Source organism: Trichoderma virens (genome assembly GCF_000170995.1).
Source record: "Trichoderma virens Gv29-8 chromosome Unknown TRIVIscaffold_5, whole genome shotgun sequence".
Classification (NCBI taxonomy): Eukaryota; Fungi; Ascomycota; class Sordariomycetes; order Hypocreales; family Hypocreaceae; genus Trichoderma; species Trichoderma virens.
The window spans coordinates 2,051,260-2,072,392 of NW_014013744.1; the positions used below are offsets into that span (position 1 = coordinate 2,051,260).

Below are 21,133 nucleotides of genomic sequence, written 5' to 3' on the forward strand. Positions count from 1 at the left end.
GTAGTGGTCCTTGGGTTCCTTTCTGAAGCGGTCTTTGAATGATTCCTTCTTGTCGCGGCGGTAGACGGTCAGCGACTGGTCGCGCAGGACAAGCTGGCGGGAGGGCGATGTGGGCGACGGCGGTAGTGCAGGCAGCCTCCTGTTGTCGTTGGAGTCTGGGGCGGATAAGAAGCGCGGCAGGGTGAATCGCGGCAGGTTGAATGAGGGCAGTTGGGGAAGATAGAAGCTGACGAAGACGAGAATAACAAGCAGCGCAGCCAAAAAGGTGCTGGGAGTGACAGTGACGCTGATCAGGGAGACCTGCTGATTCACCGTCAACAGCGAATACATGGGAGAGTCTGAGGGCGGACAAGGTCCAGCGGGATGGGACTAAAGAGAGAAAGGTGTGTCGGTCGGTAGTCGGCCCTGGGCTTGGCTTGCAACTCTTCGCGTTGTCCAGACCCCGGCAGTGCGGTAGGTGTACGCCGTGTGTCTGTCTGGATGGAGTATGTGCGAATGTACTTGGTACGGACGGGGTCGGTAAGGTTAGTAGGCGTGGTTGGAATGACAGGTAGGTTGGGGAAAAGGGTCGACCCAGACAGGCTTTCTTCCCAAGGTCGACGAGCTAAATAGATAGTCCCGCTCGGTCGATTCCGCAGGACCTGCAAGGAGAGACTGGACAAGAGAGAGAGAGGGCAGCGACGTCAGAAACAGCGACAACCCTGGTGCTGGGAAGTGGGCAGCGATCGATGGTGCGGGAGAGCGGCAGCGGGCGATGAATTGTCTTTTGGCGGTCTGTCCTTTTTTTCTTCTTCTTCTTTTCGGCTTGCAAGGGCACAGTAGTCAGCGTCAGTAGTTTCTTTTCCCCCTCTTGTTCGGTTTTTGTTTTGTTCTGGCTTGTTTTCCGAGCAATCCAAGGCCGTCCAGCTCTGCCAAAACCCGGGTCTCTCCCCCCCTTCGTACCCAACTCGAGCTTCTCTCCCAACGCTGGGACTCGACAGCCTAGCCCTGCAGCCGTGACTGGAAGATTGGCGCCGGCCCCGGCAGCGGCCACTCCCCTTCGCGCAATCGCTGACCGTGTTGGGGTGGCAGCAATCGTGAGAGGCTGGGCCGCCCTCGTGGCACGACAGCGACCCAGCCGGCGCGGCCAATCAGACGTGCTGCTCACATCTCCCTCCGCCGTTTCAGACCAGACGGCCATGCTGAACAGGCCACCCCCCTCCTTGGCCGAGTCTTGCTCTTGGCCGCTGCTCGCTCTGCCCTCGCCCATCCCTCACCCATCCCTGGGCCCCCCCCAGCAGTGCCTTGCTTCCCTCGTTGCCCTTCGCCCTCTGTCGGTCATCCAGCTCGAACCCCCCACCTGGATGGCAGTCTGCCTGTCCTTGCTGTCAATCCGCCATGGGCCCCAGAACGGGCAGACTCAGACTACTCAGAATCCCACCATGCCGCCTGCCGCACTACTCGTATGTGCCGTGTCCATGGATGTATCTCCATGCAACCGGCGAAAGAGCCCGATAGCGTGAGAGAGCGCAATCCGCTCATTCGTCGACGCACGCATAGCTTACCTGCAGCATCGCATCAACAATAAAAAGACAAATTCGCTCTGGTTTGCTCTGCTCGTCTCTCGTTCTTCCCGCCTCTGCCCGGCTCCAGCCACTAGGCTGCTCCCGTTATCTTATCACCCCGCAATTAGTGGGCTTTTCTTCTTTCCCACCAGCTTCGCCACCCCTCCATCAACTGAAGCAGCCTGTAGCAGCCTGTAGCAGCCTGTAGCAGCTTGTAGCACTTGTCTTCGCCCTTCATATGCACGCACTTTGCATTTGGTCTCTGCCGCATCGCCCCATTGTTTTTCTATCTCATGGGAAATGCCACACCACCCTCTCCCTTGAGTGGCCGTCTTTTCTTTTTTGGCCTTGTTTCTTTTCCTGTTTCTGAGGAGAGACAAAAGGGAATGGGGGAGCAGCAGGCATCAGATCAGGGCAACTCCCAAGTGGCGGAACCGCAGAATCTAAGCTTTTTTGACGCGAGACGCCCGCAGAAAAAGAAACGAAAGACCACCCACACAAGGTCGATCCTCGTCACCCGCGGATCGTCAACAGCGGAAATGGGTGGTGCGGACCCTTTGAATCCTCATCCTTGCAAGAAGCCGAATGCCTTAGCCTACTTAGTCTATTATATTCGTACTATTCATAGGTGCCATGTACTTTGCCAAGTATCTAATACTTGCCTCGCAGAGACTACTACGGTACGCAGTGCATTCTCCGAGATGCTCCATCGATCGACCAAGCAGGTACTCCATACTTTAGCAGATACCTTAGTATTCCGTGCATCACATCACCATAGTCTCTTCCGCTCGCCCCACCTAGGCGCTGGGAAACCTGAGCTAAACTCAGTCACATGAGAAGTCATCTCTCACCGTCCATGTCCACGCTCACAATGTCTGCGGGCAGTAATACGGAAATACTCGCTGGTCGAGCCCGTCCATACGGCACTTGCTGATATGGCTCATCAAGGGCTCAGCACGTGCATGTTATATGACGCAGTTGCATTAGTTAGTGAGTGTATCAGATGAGAGGCTAGAAAACGAAATCGACGCTATGTTTCCATTTGTGGTTTTATCATCGCCTGTTTGGTCAACTCCTACCCGATTTGCCCATGAAGCAGCACACCTAATACACAACGCATCACACCTTAAAAAAAAAGGCAACTCAAGTCCCTAGGAGAGACCGGAACGAGCAAGAAGGATACTTGGTTAAAAAAAAAAAAGAAGACAACTCCGTCTCGCGCCTTGGCTCCGCTGCTGCTAGTTCGTCCCTTGAACTACCCAGTTTATACAATAGTAGTTTGCGCTTGTCCCCCGTGGTCAACCAACGGAAGATATGGTTGGCTCTCTCTCCCTACCCCCGGTCAGAGATCCCCCAGTGTGGAATGGAGGGGCGTGGGAAAATAAAAGCCGCGATATCAATCTTCTCTGCGTTTGCCCCAGACGGCCAAGATCCATGAACCCTGGCAGGCTCAAGGGCTTTGGAAGTCGTCGGACTCCTAGTCTACTTTGGCGTTGGCCAGACTTCTGGCCGTTGGGTTGCTGATGTTGTTCACCTGCTTCACCGGCGTTCGCTTGTACTTGGACTGCTTGCGTAGCTTCTTGCGTGCAACCATGACGGGCACCGAGCTCTTGGTAACCAGATAGTTGGAGAAGGACCCCAGAATGACACTACGCCTTTGGTTAGCGAACCCTCCTCTTCTCGAAATAAAGCTCAAGCAGGACACATACCCCTTGAGCGCACTTCGGCCCCGGCTCCCGATGACAACTAGAGTGGGATTGACAAGGTCGATTACCTCGGTCACGAGGTGCCGTGGGTTCTTGCAGTGCAGGACTTCTACAATGACCCTGACTTGGAGCCGAGTCTTCCTGAGGAGACGGAGCACCTTATCTGTAATCTCCTGCACGGCGCGATTACGCTCCTGCTCAGCTTTGTAGCGGTCGCCTCTATAGAGCGGCGCGGGTGAGCCGCTTGGCGTGCCAGCGTTGGAATCGCTCCGTAGGTAAAAGCCAGAGCTGCGCTTAAACTCAGAGACCAAGTTCACCTGTGCTGGCACCAGCTTTGTGTTTGCCATCAAGTTGATGGCCGCCGCCTGCTCCTTCATCGCCTTTGACTCATCTGGCACCTGAGACCCCTCTCCCGCGACGATGCCCGTTTCCTCGTCAATGCAGTAGATGGCAACCAAAGTATCGCCGTCTCGGAGAACTGTACCAATCGCCCATTCGAGGGCATGAGTTGATTCATCGCTGAGGTCCGTGGCTACCAGGTATTTCCTCAGCCTGTGGTTCTCTTCTTCGGCGGCCTGAACCATTCTAGTGTAATCCCCACGGTAGATGATTCGGATGGCGCGGTGAGATTCTGGTGTTTCTAGCACGTTGGTCATTGTGAACGACAGGTTTTGTGCCCTCTTGATGTCGTCCATGTCGGCTTCTTCATCCGAGTCCATAACGGATGGTGTCGCCGATGCCGGGCCCTGGTCGTAGCTGGTAACAGGATGAACACCCCTATTGGCCTTGGAGGGCTTTGTGGTGTCTCCAGTGGTAGTTGTTACCTTGATCTCCGGTTCCTCAAACAGGGAGCGGTACTGGTAGTGAGATTGTTGAGATGCCACTTGTGAACCTGTTTACAAAGTCAGCCATCTTTTGGCCACTCGCGTTCGACGAGGCCTTCTCTTCGGTTCGCTTACGTTCTTGTTCCGCCGCCGCGAGCAGGCTCAGTGCCTGCCGGCCCCCTGGTTGAGAGCTGCTGCTGGCTGTGGGTTTCCCACTGTCTGGCTCGGCATCATGTATCAGCGACCGAGGAGACTTCTTGCGCCCTCGGTCCTCGTCTTCGGATGACTCCTCTTCTTCTTCGTCACTCGAACCAAGCTGCTCGCCATCCGGCCCAACATAGTCTTTGACCAGTCTGCCTTCCCCGGCTTCCCCTGATTTTTTCCGCATAGGCAGTTGCGCCAAGCTTCCGCTAGACTGAATGAGATTCGCATCTGACAATTTCCGGTAGGCATTGTTGAGGTTAACAACTTGGCCATCTTTCAAAAGGGCTTTGCCTGGGGGCAGCTGTGGTGTAGAGAACGTCGCCGGTGACCGAGACCTACTCGCCCAACGACGATTTTGAGTCTGGGGCGACTTGGACTGATTGTTAAAAAGACGGGAGCCACCAAACGGAGACCGGCCTCTATCCGTAGGAAGCTGGAGCCCACCTTCCGAGCCTCTCAGGACATCTCCTAGGGATCCCCCGCTCTCTCGCTTGCTGTTCCTCGAGGACGACCATTTTACCGATGATTGAGGACCCGAGCCATGTGATAATATACTAGAGAATTGGTAGTTGGCAATCGGATCGTTCCGGGAGCCACGGCTAGGCTCGGCGAACTTGACGCTAGCATCAGATCTGCTCCGCGGATGTGGCACCAAGCCAGAAGATGGCTGCGGTCTGAAGGGTTCACTGGGGGGAATCAGAGGAGAGCTTGGAGTTGAGCTCCTACCAGTCCGCCTAGGAGATTCCGGCACAGGGCCGCTAATATCGAGCATGCTGCGGACCAGCTGTGGGGAGGGCGGCGCATCAACGTCCAGCATGCTTCTCACTGGGCCCTGGGTGGCAGTGGTAGTTTTGTTGGAAGATGAAGCGGTGCTGCTCGAGGGAACCTCTTCTTCAGCAATGTCCAGCATGCTCCGAACAGGAGAACGCGCGGCATACGGCGAATCTGACCGCCTGGGTGACGGGGCAGGTGCCTCATTGCTGCGCTCCAGCAGAGCGAGAACCTCTTGCCGCTCCATATCGAGCATGGCGTCGATACTCATGGGACGAAATTTGTTATTATTGTTGTTCGCCATGGTGAAGGTTGAAGCCGGCAGGCTTGTATCTTTGTATATAGGATAGGAGACGATTGCTATCGCAGACGTGTCCAGACAATCGCTGATATCAAGGACGGGAGACGGACGGCGATGGCCTGCGTGCAGGCAATGGATAATGACAGATGTGCCGAATTAATTGCTCTCAACGCCGCAGACACGTGCTGCTCGCCGCGGCAGGATCCGACAGTTGATGTTGCGATAGCTTCGATGGGGAGTGTGGTAACGGGAGGCCGCCGCAAAATCCTAGCGGGGCAGCTTTCGATCAAGTCGACGGCGAGTCGATTGGGTCCGAGTTGGAGGCCAGAGGAGCATTGTGCATGAGCAGAAACGCGGCTAAGCAACGGGTGCGCGGCGCCTTTCAGATCATGGCGCAGGCGCGGGCGATGGAACGATGCTCAGGAGCGGACTTGGATCCGTTGATGCACACGATGGAGAGTTGCCGCCAAAAGGGAGAGAAGGGGAGAGACGGGGGAGCTGTTGAGCAAGCGGGATCGGTGGACCGGGCGTTTTCTTGGGGGTGTGATTTTCGAATTTCGACCTGGAACCTTCTCTTTTTCCCTCTCTCTCTCTGGGCGGCTACAGCTGTAGTGATACTATTATCCGCGGCACTTGGTCAAGGGCTGGTTGGTTAAAATGCGCCAATAAATTGTGCTACCTGGTAGATTGTTTGGCCAGGTCTGTTGGAGTCGGTTGCACGTCTGGAAATATTGATGCCGGAGTAGGTCCCAGACGGGAAAAGATGGAGCGCCTGGGGGAGCCTAAAAGCTCCAGCAAGAGGAGGGGCTTGTAGGGCAGTGACGGCCTGGAAGCTCCGTTTAGCGGAACGAGCTGTGCCAGCATGCCCTGAAGCTACTACTGTAATTGCACACTTAGCACTCGGTAGGCGATGATGGCTTTCACTCCTCGTTCGACTCGGCTTTGGCCCCCAAACGCCATCAAACGTGCTAGCCTTTCGTTAGCAGCCTGTGGCTTTTCCTCGCAGGGCCGCACAGCAGCATCGCGATTAAGTTTAATTCGGACGCAAGGGAGAGCAGGCGATTGCATGCCCTCGTGCATACCTGGTCCAGAAAGGGGAGGGGGCTCAGCCAACGCGATTTGCTGGCTCTCTGCTGCTAGCCTCGCCCTCGCCACCCGTTGACGAGCAGAGAAGCTTAACGCTCCTCTTTGTGTAGCCCAAATCCCGCTCCAGGGAATCAATTTGAGCGCTGGCACAGCCCTGTGCTACTCCGCTAAACCGCCGGCCTCGACGCGCTCTCATTGGGTGTTTTGAAATGCTACGTGCGACGGCCGGTTTTGGTCGTATTAACCTTAAAAAAGGGCTTGATCTACCGGGATCGGGGGCCGCCTCAGTGCTCCTTTTTGGGTGTTCTGTATGGATTAGAGCCTGTGGTCACATGCAGGCGATAGAGCAGGCCGTCTTGGAGGGGCGTTGTGATGTGCATTGTGCTGATCCATACTTGATATGGAGCCAGTCTTTTGCTGAGCATGCACATCCATGATATAAAAGGCCTTCAATGGACAATATGTAATACCGTCCTTTATACGGAGTACATTGGATGCATTAAATCTGACACAATCTTGCTTTACTTTAACCTGGCTCTGTGCTGCTTCCTCTACCTCCTAGTGTAACGTATAAGCCGATTGATTGATTGATTCAAATCCTCTCACGAACCCCCCGATTTTTTTTTTTCATCTAGTTCGCTGCCGTAGAATACACATCTAATATACATTCAAATTCCGCCGTCACATCATGTCGTTTATTTCTTCTTCTTGGTCTTGAGCTTGTTGGACCCCACGTTGGCTCTAGCCGCAGTGCCAAGCTTGTGTACTAACTTCCTCTTCTCCCAGACGCTTGATCTGCCCTCCACCACGGCGATAATCTCCTCGGCTATCCGATGAGCGAACTGGTTCCGACCACTGCCTTTCGACGGCTTCTTGTTGATGACGTCCAGGATCCATTGGAACGCCATCCTTCGGCGTTGTCTCACCGCGAGGGGGACTGGAAGTTCGAGGGCACGACCACCTCCACCGGCACCGGCAATGTTCCTTACTTTGAGGAGCGGCGCAACCGAGTCGATGGCGATTGTGATGTAGAGGACGGGGTTAAGGGGAAGGTGGGCGGCGGGAGGAGTCCCTGGTAATAGGGGGAATTTCGGGCTGTAGATGGGGGCGGGCGCTGTTCGTAGAAAGTTCATGACTGCGGCCATGTTCTGATGCTGTCAGTATTCCGAGCTAGCACATGCAGGCCTGTACCATTGACTCACTCTTTGCGCAACACTGAGCTCTCCATGGCGCATCAAGAGCCTGGTGATTTGCTCCAGAACGGGGTGGTATCGCTTCTTGACATGGAACCCATCCGGATAGGGCTTCTGAGGAAGACCAAACTTGTGCCCGGCGTTTTGTACCTCTGTACCAACGGGGACTATTGATTGCGACCCCGCAGCAACAACAGCTTCCGCCTGCTCTGGCGGAGGAATGACACCCTCGCGATACAGAGCCTCCTCCTGCGCTTCTGTCAAACCACCCTCCCGCTGACTTGTTACGGGTCGACCGCCATATAGAATCTGTTCCAACGTCGCATCGTCTAGCGCTTCAATAGGTGACGCCTGTGATGATGAAGTTGTCTATATTCCCAGCGAGTCAGCTCAGCACTTATAGTACCCTCGACTGAGGGGGAAGGAATCATCCCACCTCTTCCGAGGCTTTTTGGGCCAATTTGCCTGAGGAGCTCTCAGTGGCCTTGGAGCTTCTTGGTTCTGATTTGGAAGTCGATCCGGAAGCCTCCTTTTTCGCACCGCTGGGAGGATTGGAGGGCTTGCTGGTCGCATCGTCGGCATAGAATCGAGTCGACGAAATCTGGGCTCGGAATGGCTGGGCTGCAAGGCGAGTGGACTGCGGCCGGACCGCCAAAGTCCTGCATGCACCCCAGATCTTCAATCTTGAAGCCATGGTGGTGCTCCGTGCTACCGAGAGGGCTCCTGAGGCGCAATTCTTCGTCCTCGACTCTTCGCGTGATCGCCTTTCAATGTCCCTCCATGAAAATTACAGCCGCCCACCATCGCCGTCGCTGTGCCGATCGGAACAATTCCGGCCCGAATCCAACTCCAACACGTTTCCTGCTTATGTCATCCTCCATCCCTGGCCTCTATCCTGGCCTCCATCCTTGCATGCTCATCTGAGATGGCTTGACGGATGAATCTGAGCCATCCATGCCATCCTTGCACGATTTGTTCCACAACATCGACTGGCAGCCGCTCATCCCTTGGACGCCAAGGTCGGGGCGCTCATTTCCTCCTTGGCCACATGACCTCGTCCTGCCGTAAATACTCGATCAAGGCTGGGACACGCAGCCTTTTACGGTGTACGAAGCACAAGTATCTGGCAGCTGTGAAGCTACTCACATGCGATCCATCCCATTACTGGGCCAAGAGATTCCAATTCGGAATTTCCTTTCTTTTAATTGACAAACGTAGTAATTATTAGTATCAACTTTCCGCTCTCGTTATTGGGCTATGCGCCAGTCACCATTCTTCCATCAATCTTGAACTCGTCATAATCCTCCTGCATTCGTCCTTTGTGATTCCTGATAAATGCGAAATGAAACAGCCCTCCCAACTGGTAAATCAATACAACCGAATCAAAAAAACCGAATCAAACCCCGAACAATCAAGCAAGCAAACAGACAAATGAACAAACTTGTTAGTCCAGAAACAACAAACTCCATCTTCGCAACCGCGATGCGAACACAACGTGACAAGGATGCTGTGGCTGTGTGCCGCCGTTTTGGTATCTCCCACGTGTAATGCTGATAATTGGGGCGGCTGAGTGGCCACCAAGGGTATTGAGCAATCGAGGTAATGGCCAGAAGAGAATATTCCCAATGGATCAAGAGAGAATCTTCCAAAACATGGCAAAATTGCAAATTGCGCCGTTCCCATAGCCGTCCTCTTTTATGGCCCCACGATGGAAGGCTTTCTTTCTCTGTACTCCAACTCCAAATATGATGAATCCCTACAAAGAAAAAGAAGAGAACGAAAGAGGTAGAAAGAAGAAGAAAAAAAAGAATGAAAAAAAAAAAAAAAGCCAAGTATAGCAAGGCATTGATCTGCATCTTTGACATGGCTAATTGCGGATAGTTAAAATTAGCAGCACCAGCGAACGATGCCGCTGGGCATGGAAGTGGCGGTGACTGCTCACCAAGCCGCCCTGCTCAACCAGTTCAGGGCGCACTCGGCGGCGTCTTCTTTGGCGTTGTTGAGGTTCTTGCCATCGTACCAGTAGCGGGCTGCAAACATCTGACCCCGGATTGTGACTTGGCTAGACCAAGCTGTTCGGCCGCCTGGAAAACAAGAGTCTGTTAGTTCCTAGACGCAAGAAAGATGAGAAGCCGGGGTGAAAGTGTGCCGTACCTCGGCGATCAGACACAATCTGGAAGGTGGGGGGCATGATCTGAGCATCACGGCAAGCCTCTATATAGCACGTTAGTCGAGTCAAGGCGAGGGTCAATGATGAATGTGGCCACTCGTACCTTCAAGGCGCTCTTGCCAGCTTGGGCCGGAGGTGTAGGAAGAAGCAGAAGAGGTGGAAGACATTGTGGGTGTTGTAGGTAAGGTAAGGAATAGGTGTGGTATGGCTGATGCTGTGTAAATGTTCGAGGTCGAGGCGAAGCAAAGAGATTGGAAGGAGACTGCGTATATCAGGGCGTCGAGGGTCGAAACAGTCCAATGGTTGGGGCGAAGAGAGGTGAAGGTGAAGAGTGTCGGACTTGTAGGTCTTATATAGTATGGCAGATGGAGCGAAAGGCTGGAATGAGGGATGGCGGCTGTCAAGGGAGTATCTGTATCCAAAGCAGGAAAAGCGGCGTGTGGGGTGAATCTGAGCACTTTTGTGTTGCTCAAGACAGTCAAAGCTCTCGTCTGGGGATGGCGGGTTGGAAGTGGAAGAGAGAGAGGAGTCTGTGGTTCAGACGGCGCAGACGCGATGTCTTATATCGTGGTGGACTCGGCCTGACGGGGGCTGGTCTTGTTTCTGGAGCTTGGTGGAGGGAACAAGCGGACAAGAATGAATCATCCGAGACGATGGACTAGGGGGCCCCAGCAGATGAGAAGCAGCCGTGTGTGATGTGGCAGCCGGAGAGCAGCTAGTAGGAATTAGATGCAGGCGGGCCGGAGAAAAAAACGAGAGTCTTGGTATCAAATTTAGGCGTCGAGGTGGTGATTGCGCTGTCAATGCTTGCAGCTCAGGGTTGGCGTGTTTGACACGGAGCGGCTGCGGCAGTCTGCATGTAAGAGGGCCTAGACAGCGGCCGAGGCGGAGGTCAAGGCAAAGGGGGAGTACAGATATTACAATGGCCGGCAAGGCGTACAAAGAGGCGTCTCTCTATACAGCATATCCATTGGGTTGCTATTCTGGTCCATCAACGACGTTCAGGGGCAGAGGCAGAGGGCCATTGTCTCTGTTTTTCCCTGACGTTGCTGCTGGATGGGATTTTCTCTGCCACTTGTGCTGTAGCGCAGGACCGGGGGTTAAAAAAAGACGACTACTGTAACTAGCATGGGGAAACACAAGGCGAGCATGGGGCCAAGGAAGCAAGCTTCAATTCAAGCAGCAGCTGTTGGAGGTGGATGAGTGTGATGGAGCCGGGATTATTTGCTGGGGCTGGTCGGTGGATGGTGATTGTCTGCTTTCCTTTTTCTGGTTCGACTCGAGTCCCCTGTACAGGCCGAGCATTGGTGTATGGGATGCCGATGGATGGAGTCCATGTAATTTGAGGTCGAGTCTACCGTCCTAGTAGGAGGGTGGGGTGTGAATTGTCAGTGCGTGTGTGTGGGAGCGATGCGCCGTGCTGCGCTGTCTTGTGCTGAGTTGAGGTAGCATTTGACGTCCATCTGGTCCATCTGGTCCGGATGCTGGCTGATTTCCAGCGCGAGAGCATGGCCACATTCGGAGGGACATGTCTTGGAGTCGCCTTTCTTCGTTCCCCGGGTTCCAGATGAATAATGCTGCTGCTGATACAGGTCTCGGGCAATATCAGGAGAGCACACGATGGAGGAGGACATCTGCTTTCCAGCACCCAGTAGTAAGATGGCACCGCCGAGAGATATCCCAGAGTGCAAATACAGGCACGATGCGTACATAGTACGGTACCTTAGGCATTCTTAGCGCCGTTAGGTCGGATCTCAGCCGCCATGCTAATGGGAAGCTCAACGGTATCCAAAAGTCAATGCCCCTGCCCCTGGCGACGCTGAACAGGTACCTTCCCCGTACTCGATACGCGGCCCAGGCGCAAACCACGCGGCGTGGAAAGCAGCGCTGCGTACGTACCTCGTACTTCTCCATACCCCTTACCCCGTACTTGCCCGTACTACAGAGTACTAAGGTACCTAGATACTTTGGCCTGCTGGGAGTGACAAGGAAGCCACCGCCGAGCAAACGCGGGACTACTGCCGGTGAGCCCCACACCGGGCAGATTAAGGTCTGTGCACTCTTTTTTGTATGGAGGCAGCTGTTCGCCCTTGCCGGCTGTTGCGACCCAGTACTTGCTCTTGACCACAGATCCGTACAAATGGAACGGCGATGCCTTTGGTACCGTGGAGGTACTGGTATCGGCACAGGCTAGATGCCTAAGGTATCGAGAAAAGGGAGGCAGAGACGAGAAGAGAAAGACAGACAGAGAGACAGACAGAGATGTCGTGATAGAGCACCTCCGACTTTAGACGAGTACTCGTACCTACTGACCTACACTCACTCGTACTGCGGCCATGCATACAGGCATATAAAACACCCACACCTAGAAGCATACCCACATACACGTTGCATGCATGGATGGCTAAAAAAACACTTCTTGGGCCACAATGGGCACGATGGCTGATCCGTCGCTCACCAGCTTCAGCGTCCGGCAGCCGTTCAGCAGAGGCTGACAAGGGGGACAAGACGGGGACAAGTCCAGGACAAGACCAGCTCCATTTCTTCGAGTATCGGCGCTGTTCGACTCTGAGTCTTGATACGTCTGCACAACGACAAGGGGCACTCAGTCATCCCCAATACCCTTACCCAGCCGCTACAATTGGCTCGTCCCAACCTGCACTGCTCATCCTCTTACTGCTGTGTCTCTGTCTGCCTATCTTGGTGCCATGGCATCTGTATCAACCAAGGGATATGATACGAGTACATACGACTGTGGCTCTGTGGCACTGCTGCTTTGGGCCAAGATGCTTGGGGGTGTGCAGCCGCCAGAGCCAAGTTTCTGCGCTGTCGCGCAACCAGCCACTCCGTGCTCCGTACTCACTTTTGTTGCCAGCTCGGCCGTGAACCACTGATTCCCCGGTCGACAGTCCGTGTGACGCGGCTCTTATAAGTTTGCTCCCCATTCGCATTCACTGTACTCCGAGGCAATACAGGCAGTGCTAATGCATGTGCGGAGCAGGTCCCATCCACGCTGTCAGCCAAAAATACAGAGTCATACGGAGTACAGCTTTCAAAATTGCTGGCGTTTGGTGGTGCCGGCGTGTCCGCCGGATCCTAATCCGGGCACCAAGCTCATGGCCACGATGAGTTGTCTCGACACCTTGTCGCCAGCTTGCCAGTTGCTTGCAAACACATACATGGCCCCTCCCATCTAAGCAGCAGGGCTGAGTGGGTACGTTTGAAATACGGATGGGGAAGCTAGGAAGGAAAGAGATGGAAACGAAAAAGAAGTGAGAGGAACCGAACCGGCGTTCTGGCTGCGAGACTACCTGAGAGGGACCACTCTCCTGAGCTATGGGTGCATACATGCATGCCTAGTACCAATATGCCGTGAGGTATGGAGGCTGTCTGCAACATCGGCTACTTGTCAACGGACCAAGTGGTATTCTTGAATGCGCTGAGGTGGTGTTGCAAGAACCAGCCACTAGGATGCTTCCCCCTTGGGATGCCGAGATTGCTGGCAGGGCGGCCGTGCATCTATGGGCGTTTGTTACATGTGCATACGCGCACATATACATACAAGTGCGCCTGTACGGAGTACGCATCATGTCTTTTGGCGTGGACGTGTTGGGCGACGAACCAACTGGAGACGTGAGTAGATCGAGGGAGGTCCAGCTGACAATTACTAGTTCCTACTAGGTTGGTCGGTACCTCTCTGGGCAGGGCAAAATTGCGGATGACTTGGTACCGCCAGGTAATATTATCAGCACACGAGTGACAGACGGAAAACAGCGTGCGAATGAATGCCCAGTGCAAGAGTCTCGCATTGTGACCAACTATTGGCGCTGATGATTTTTGAGCACGGCTCTACAAGGAAACGCCCTCTTTCCTCTTCAGCCCGCTTCATTTTGAAGAGATTTTTTCTCCCTGGGTACTCCGTATCCGTTCGGAGGCCATACTACAGGATCTCAATGTCAGCTAAACACGAATGTACTACAGTTCTGTGGTGCAGGTTTGTGGAGCACACGACGACTGCATTAGCGGTGATGCCACTTAATGCGTGTTAAGGCTGAAGTCGCTGTATACCATGTACTACCACCCACTCCAGCAGTATCGCGAATTATGAGCCATTCGACGCCCGCGGATCTAAAAGCAAAGTGCCAACGCATTGCTTCTAGCCCTCCGTTTGGAACTGTGTATCAATACAAGCAACAGTACGTGACTAATGCCTAGGGTCGATATCAGAGACCTGAAAGAAGGGAGGGGAAAAAGCAACGAGACCAACGAGAAAAAAGAAAGCAACCAAAAAAAAAAAAAAAAAAAAGTGAGCACGGGATGACAGCGGGGCATCCTGACGGTGACAACTAAGCACACACGACTGACGATAGGCCGAAAAGGGGCGTGAGTTGGGCACCAGAGCGGGTCTCTTGATCTTGTTTTCCTGCTTCATTCAGTTCAAAAGGACCGGACCTTGATGAGTCTCCCTAAGAGGATCAAGTAAGGCACGAAGGCAGCCTACTAGGTAGTATCTAGGTATGTAAGTGTGTGCGTGACTAAAGTGTGCATACCTAACGACAAGCAGGGAGCTATATGATGGCCGTTGTCGTCCCAAGGCACATAATTCATATATGCTGTGCGACGCTTTAATATCTCTTGCACAGCAATGTGTGGATAGGCAGATTCTGCCTCTCTTGCTCGTTGCGCCAAAGAGTTGACACGACACACGACGACACGACACGACGCAAATTTGCCGCCTCTGCCAAGTACCGTCAAGTACACGGACTACCTACTCCGTAAGTAGCATGGAAAGAAGACGCTGGGGTTGCAAAGGGGTTTTGCTTTTTGGCTTCCTCTTCCAGACCGGTGCGGAGAAGAAAAGGAGATTTGAGACATTGCCCAGTCGCAACCATGTCGCGCTGATTTGACGTTTGGAACCCTCTGTACGTACCTGGTACTGCTACTGAGATGTCACGGTTCTGGCACTAACGGTTGAGTCGTTCAAAGGAGAAGCAGATCTTGAGAGAATTACATTGCTCACCGATCAAAACAATGGGGGAGAATCCGACGCTCTAGAATCACATCACATCGAGATGCTCAGCATGACGGGCCCAGCGAAGTACTGAGTGTCGACGGTACTGCACCCTCTCAGCATCCCTGGCGCAAAGATCTCGCCCCGCAGCCCGTTGCCAGAAATCGAGCCGCTACATAGATTCAGCCCTTTTGTTCCCTCGGAAATGGACGATCCTCATGATATCATCTGCGCAATGCACGACGCAAGACATTGTACAAGTCACGCCTGCTTGAGGTCTCACCTGAGATGACTTGGTACTAGCACATGGGTAGGTTGGCACTTGCGGCCAAGCGCACAGCCACTTGTAATGGCTCTCTTTCCTTTTCCCAGCTTATTCCATCCACGTCCTTGAATCGCCCGTGTTTCCATTCCCTTGTACGGAGTACTGCAAGCCATTCCGCGAAGGAGCCCCCCACTTGACGCAACTGCGCAGATGGCTTTACAAGGCATGATTTTGGCATCCACGTATCTTTGGGTGTAGGTACTTGTACAGGTGTTTGTTAGGCACCAAATTACACACCAACGGGACTCGTGTCCTAGAGTTGCTTCCTTTTTCTCGTTCATTTAAAATAGTCTCCATTTTGATGGCTGCAAAGGGGCAATGCAATTTCCCTGAGCTGTGGGATTCCATCTTCGTCATTGAACTTGTTGTCTCCCTCGGTATCGTGTCTTGACAACAAGCCGCCGTGTACATGACTTGGCGATGCTATTGGCGTCTGGCCCCTCGCTTCCGAATGACGGCTCGCGGCACCGCCATGTGGGCCGGAAGCCTGAGCCGTTTGTTTGCTGCTTGATCTTCTTTGCAGTCGGTGAGCGAGGCGGCAGTGGCTTGGATAGAGTATTTGGTCCCAATCACCTTAAGCGATACGCTACTGTTGCTTCTTGGCCAAACAGTCGGTGATGAAAAGTCGGGACCCTGAAGGCAAGACGTCACGAGCGAACCCAGGACACTCTGCAGGAGGCAACCTGCCGAGACATGCAGAAAAGCGAAATGTCACGACACCATCTGCTTGGTCCCTTGGCGGTTGACCACCGACTTGTACATGCATTGCCCGTACCCGACCAAGTGCTCAAATGAATCACGTAGCTCTCGGAGCTGCTGAGTTTTATTTGTATGCCAGAAGCGGAAGTAAAATCCGGCATATACAGGATCCGTCTCCTGTGACATCTCACACACAAGCAGAGTAGCCTTGAGATGAGGACTTGTCCTATGGCTTCCCTCGCCGCATTGGACTTGTCGCGACGCACACGATTTGGCAATTGCAAATAGTTACACAAGCAAGCTGGATTACGCATTGCCGTTGTTGTTCGCCTCGTCCCAGTCACATGGAATCAACGGCCATTCGGCCTGGTCATGCTGGGGAAGGGGAAGGGGGAAAGGGGGAAGGCACGGCACTATGTCTAACAATAGTTGGTTCCACAGACGAGGTCACACATGATGGTGTTGGCCAAGTTCCTGTACGTGGCATCTTCCGCCATGTTTGACATGGACAATGCCATTTATGCGGCTGCAGGCGGACAAACTACACTCCAACACAGTGATGATACAAAACCCAACGGCAACATGCCTCTCGACTCTCACCAGCAGACATCTCCATCTTCATCCCACCGCTGTTGGGATAGCACAGGATCATGTCTTTGACGAGAATCTAATCTAAATTAACCCACCCTTTTTTTTTCTAGCTCGCTGGCATTTTCTTCTTCGTCGCGTGCTGCCACCCTCTCCCGTCTGGTGCCGTCAGGCCGCTTGATGCCCATCCAATAAACATGGCGACTTCAGCACAGGGAGGGGGGAAGAGAAAAGGTGGCTTGCATAGGCTTGACCGGTTAGCCACTCCTACGAAAAAATTTCATGCGGACAAGTCTGGGAGGCTATTGGATAGGATACACGTGTTGAAGTTATTGCACGATATTACACAAGCTGTGCCGTCGTTGGGCTTCCAAAGCCCTTCCGGTAGTCCACTTTCCATTTCAGATGGACGAGGTCAGTCGGCCGAGCAGGTAATTCCATGACCAGGTATTAGCTCAGCGTAGATTTATCTATCCTTGCAGAATCCAAGTGACATGCTGCATTCCGTGCATAAAAAAACACCTCCCATCTTCAGGGAACCTCACCTGCAGCAGCAGCAACACCAAAGGACAAATGCACGGCATGTGTTGTTGTTGTTAAGCTGGTAAGGCGCAATGAAATCGTAGATGTTTTCCTCGTTCAAAAGGCGATATTGGAGAAAAACACGATCAGCAAGTAGATGATTGATTTATAAAGCACATCAAATCATGTGGAAGAAATACCATGACCAAGATACTGCATGATATAAACACCACTGCCGTCAAACTTGTACAAGAAAGAGACGTAACTTTCCCACCGCCCATCATGCGTAACCTCGCAGCGGAAGCTTAAACCAAACAAACTTCGTCGATTCTGTCCCAACCTTGCATTCTTCTCCAGACCAAAAGTCCAACGTTGAAGCAAAAAAAAAACGGGAATATACATACATGAGGGCATGCGAAAAAGCCGGCCTGGTGCATCAAACCCACGACCAACCACGGCAAGCAACCGTAACAATCTCCCCCCCTTCAATCATAAAATCTTCATGAAATTTTACTCCGTCGTACGAGAGGACTTGGTCCCGAATTCCCGGGTCGGGGCTTCGAACCACCACTCCCCCCCCTTTGTGTCACGGGTATTTCAACCGCCGTGGGCATTAAAGTAAACAAGCATACGACGAAGACGGGAGAAACGGGACGCAGCTCCCCATGTCTGTACCCCGAACTTATCAAATACCCTTCTTTTCATTTCAAGCCCCAACATAACCACAAAAGAGAAAGTTATCCGTTCCCGTATGCATTTATCCACTAGTATCAGGTAGCAAGGCAAGCTTATTGTGAACACGGAGTAACGTCAAATTATACTCCTTTCCAATTGTCAACATAGAGTCACAGGCACGACATATATGAGGCCATCAAATTTCATTCGTCTAATCCAATGTCTCGTCTGAACGTTCATGCTCAAAGCAGAAACTAGTTCAAGCAGATTAAACCCAGCCCTACACTTCGTTCACTTGAGCGTAAAACTATTGCTCGTTCCTACAAACGACGATACACCTCCAAACAGTGCCTTGGAATCACCGTAATACTTGACGCGGTATGTCCCCGGCTGTGCATTGCCGTATGTCTCCCAAGTAATATCCACCTCGCTGTACCCCAAAACGAAGTTGGTTCTTCGCCACGTGTAGACCAGGAACCAATCTGAGTCGTCACGTACCTGCGTCCACGTTCCGCCGCTGCCTTGCTGCTCGATTGCCGCAAAGGTTTGTTCCTGACGGAGGTTGTTACGTGGGTTAGCAGCCTGGAATGTGACGTTGACAATATCACCGACATTATACGTCGGGTTTGGCTGCACCAAAACGCTGCCAAAGCTCTTGCCCAGTGGTGAGTTATCCTGGACAACGTCGGTAATGAATGAGATCATGCTATTACGATTGTCCGGGGGGAGAACACCTTGGGAGGGTTTGCTGGTCGAGCTAGGTTGGAGGTAATGCAAGTTGCTGACGGTGAGATTGATGTAGGCGTTGAGCTCATTACGACCGAAGAGGGTCGAAGCACCCTCGTAGCGCTGAATATCGTACTCCTCAGGAGTTGCGCAATAATGAGAATAGCTGTTTGCTGGACCACCCAAGACGACAATGGGGTCCTCGTCAAGGAATGTGGCCGCTTCCTTTGCAACTGCGGCCTTCCAGCGGCGGCCAGCCATGGTGGTAGCTTCACTGGGACTGACAATGATGACAAGCTGGCCTACGCGGAGCACCTGAATATCCACGATATTGGGGGTCCAGGCGTAAGGCGTCGATATCTCACCAACATCCAAAAGAACAGGTTTGGGCTGTTGGCACGCAACTTGCTGGGGGCCTGGTGCTTTGAGCAGACCTCCAACAAGTGACCAAAAGGGGTTGTTTGGTGCACCGGAGTCTCCCTGAACGAAGTCAAAGGCACCAGGCCAGTCAGAAGTTCCGGCAGCAAAAGAGAAGCCAAGAGCAGCCGGGCAAGTCTGAGCTTTGGTTCCGTCTGGCAGCGTAAAGTTGAAGTACCGCATATCCTGGAAGAAGTGGAAAGCTTTGACTGTAGACCCGGAAACCGCTGTAGTAGATGATTTCAGATTGTTCTACGCCATGTGTAAGTTGCGATTGCTTTTTTAAGAAAAGAAATAGAAGCGAAGGAAGAAACAGCCAAATAAAATGGACATGCCACTTACATAGATAGTCTGGGCTCCAGCAAACTGCCTGCGGCCCATTTCATAGCAGCTCTTGACACCGAGATCCAAGGCTTGGAAGAAGGGTCCTCGACCATGGCAGCTCTGTGACTTGCCATCTGCGCAGGTGCTGTTCTCAAGACTACACTGCTGGCCAGAGCCATCGTCGCACCAAGCACCGCCGACGTTGGGAGTGGTATCGCCAACATTAGCCTGACTGAAACCGGCCACGAAGCCAGGGGCGGCAGTGGGGTCATTCTTCATGGCGCTCTCCAAGAGCCAGGCAGCAACACCTTTGTTGTCACCAGCAGCATGAGTGTTGTTGCCAAGGAGGGAAGTGCCGTGGACAGGGAACCAAGTCAAGACACCAATATTCTTGCCATCAGAGGCACGCTGGAAGCGGAGCAGAGTCATGGTAATATCAGTTTCTGCGTCATACTGAGCTCGCTCCTCCTCTGGGTTGTTCAGGTACGCCCAAATTGAGCGGTTGATGGCACCATCGGCAATTTCAGTTGTACCAACATCGAGATAGCCTTCCTGGAGGCTCTGGTGGGCACGCTGTACGGACAGAACAGCACCATTGACAATGGCTTGGTAGCTCTGCTGGCTCCAGCCAAGGGAGGTGATCTGTGGCAGCAGGTAGTTGAACCAGGCGCCGGGACCAGAGTGGCTGTGAGTTCCCGTCAGAGCAATGTTGTTCTGGCCGTAGACGCTATATTCACTACCTAGAGCCTTCAGGCCGTCTAGGAGACCATTCCGCATGGCCGTGTCCCCGGACTGCGTGTCGAGGACCAGGTAGACAAAGCGGTCGTTGGGGTTGTTCTTGTCCGCAATGATAAAGGCACGGCTGTATAGACGCTGGCGAAGGCCAGATCCCGTCTGGTCCAAGTTGGCATATCCAGCAAAGCCAATCTCGACCACGGGGCCCGTGATATCAGCCTTTCCCACGCCGATGAGATACGACTGACGGTCCGCATCGGCGAGCTTCTGGAACCTGTGTAGCTTTCCGCCGGGCGAGGCTGTGGCTATGGCACCGAAGAGCACCACAGATAGGAGAGCAAAGATGCTAAAGATGGAGAGCGCTGGCCGGGCCTTGCCGGCATTGAACAGCGCCATGGTTGGAGATTCGGGGGCCGGAGCTGGCGACTTTGCTTTCTCCGCAGATGCGAGAGGAGCCAGCTTCTCCAGCTCTCCCAGTGAGTCCGCCATGCAGTATTTATTTCTCCTGGAAGCAGTAAGAGTCTTAGTATAGGTGGTCGATTAATGCCCAAACTCGTGAGCCCGTCAATGCTTGTAGTATCGGCACGGATCACTTGACTGCAAGGGAAGCAGCTTCGTTCCGCTCCTGCCCATTAAGACATGGCGATGCCCTCCAAGGAAAGGGCGGCATGCCCGGCTGCCCTCCAACTTTAAGCTCCGCACCGCTAGTCCCGATCCAGGGCTCTATACTGCCCTTGTGGGGTTAGCGGCAGCGGCAGTCCAGATCCCGCTGGGGAAGGCTGTTCTGGGACAATACAATTGGCGTTGTTAAAAGGGCAACAAGGATACGTATCTGAGATATTTACTGAAATATATTTTAAATTATAGTTTTCCGTATTAATCGAATAACCTTATGCGACTGTGGAGAGGAGCGTGCAGCTCTTTGGATTTCTTTCCCTTATCTCTACCAGTAAATGCTTCCACTCCTTTCTACACTTGGGGCTCGGATTCTCTGTCCATCATGACAAAGACTTGGAGCCACGTCAAAGCCCGCCGTGTCGACGAAAGACGAACCGCGAGCCACTTCAGGCAACACAACCAAAGGTCGTATTGATTGCTATCAATATTCATGCGCCCCGTTCTGCGCGGTGCATACAACTCACGCCTTGCATCCCCGCGGCCACCGATGGGATGGTTAACGTAGCATCGGAACCTCAGCTTCTTCGCTATCATGCATCGCCGAGAGATGGCCAATACGGGTCCGGACGTCTGGTTGAGCACGGCTAGGCAAGCCGACTATCGTCACATCGCGCAGATGCCAGAACGCGACCGC

The 21,133-nt window shown here is 53.2% G+C and overlaps 5 protein-coding genes across 5 annotated transcripts; 1 reads left to right on the forward strand and 4 right to left on the reverse strand.

Moving 5' to 3' along the window:
* Nucleotides 1-3,021: 3,021 nt before the first annotated feature.
* On the reverse strand, nt 3,022-5,320 carry TRIVIDRAFT_133226 (universal stress protein; the record flags this gene model as incomplete). Its single annotated transcript, XM_014102566.2, has 4 exons — nt 3,022-3,193; nt 3,254-4,142; nt 4,210-4,268; nt 4,320-5,320. 4 exons carry the CDS (start codon nt 5,318-5,320, stop codon nt 3,022-3,024), a joined length of 2,121 nt encoding a protein of 706 aa, XP_013958041.1.
* Nucleotides 5,321-7,131: 1,811 nt separating this feature from the next.
* On the reverse strand, nt 7,132-8,323 carry TRIVIDRAFT_46055 (uncharacterized protein; the record flags this gene model as incomplete). Its single annotated transcript, XM_014102567.1, has 3 exons — nt 7,132-7,584; nt 7,639-7,980; nt 8,066-8,323. 3 exons carry the CDS (start codon nt 8,321-8,323, stop codon nt 7,132-7,134), a joined length of 1,053 nt encoding a protein of 350 aa, XP_013958042.1.
* A 1,244-nt stretch (nt 8,324-9,567) lies between these two features.
* Nucleotides 9,568-9,966, reverse strand: TRIVIDRAFT_45420 (uncharacterized protein; the record flags this gene model as incomplete). The annotated part of the gene is made up of 3 exons (XM_014102568.1): nt 9,568-9,713; nt 9,784-9,843; nt 9,903-9,966. 3 exons carry the CDS (start codon nt 9,964-9,966, stop codon nt 9,568-9,570), a joined length of 270 nt encoding a protein of 89 aa, XP_013958043.1.
* A 1,453-nt stretch (nt 9,967-11,419) lies between these two features.
* TRIVIDRAFT_200173 (uncharacterized protein) lies at nt 11,420-12,090 on the forward strand (the record flags this gene model as incomplete). Its single annotated transcript, XM_014102569.1, has 4 exons — nt 11,420-11,453; nt 11,527-11,690; nt 11,762-11,823; nt 11,880-12,090. The coding sequence occupies 4 exons, from the start codon at nt 11,420-11,422 to the stop codon at nt 12,088-12,090; spliced, it is 471 nt and encodes a 156-aa protein (XP_013958044.1).
* Nucleotides 12,091-17,808: 5,718 nt separating this feature from the next.
* On the reverse strand, nt 17,809-20,217 carry TRIVIDRAFT_179276 (uncharacterized protein; the record flags this gene model as incomplete). The annotated part of the gene is made up of 2 exons (XM_014102570.1): nt 17,809-19,014; nt 19,105-20,217. 2 exons carry the CDS (start codon nt 20,215-20,217, stop codon nt 17,911-17,913), a joined length of 2,217 nt encoding a protein of 738 aa, XP_013958045.1.
* Nucleotides 20,218-21,133: the final 916 nt, after the last annotated feature.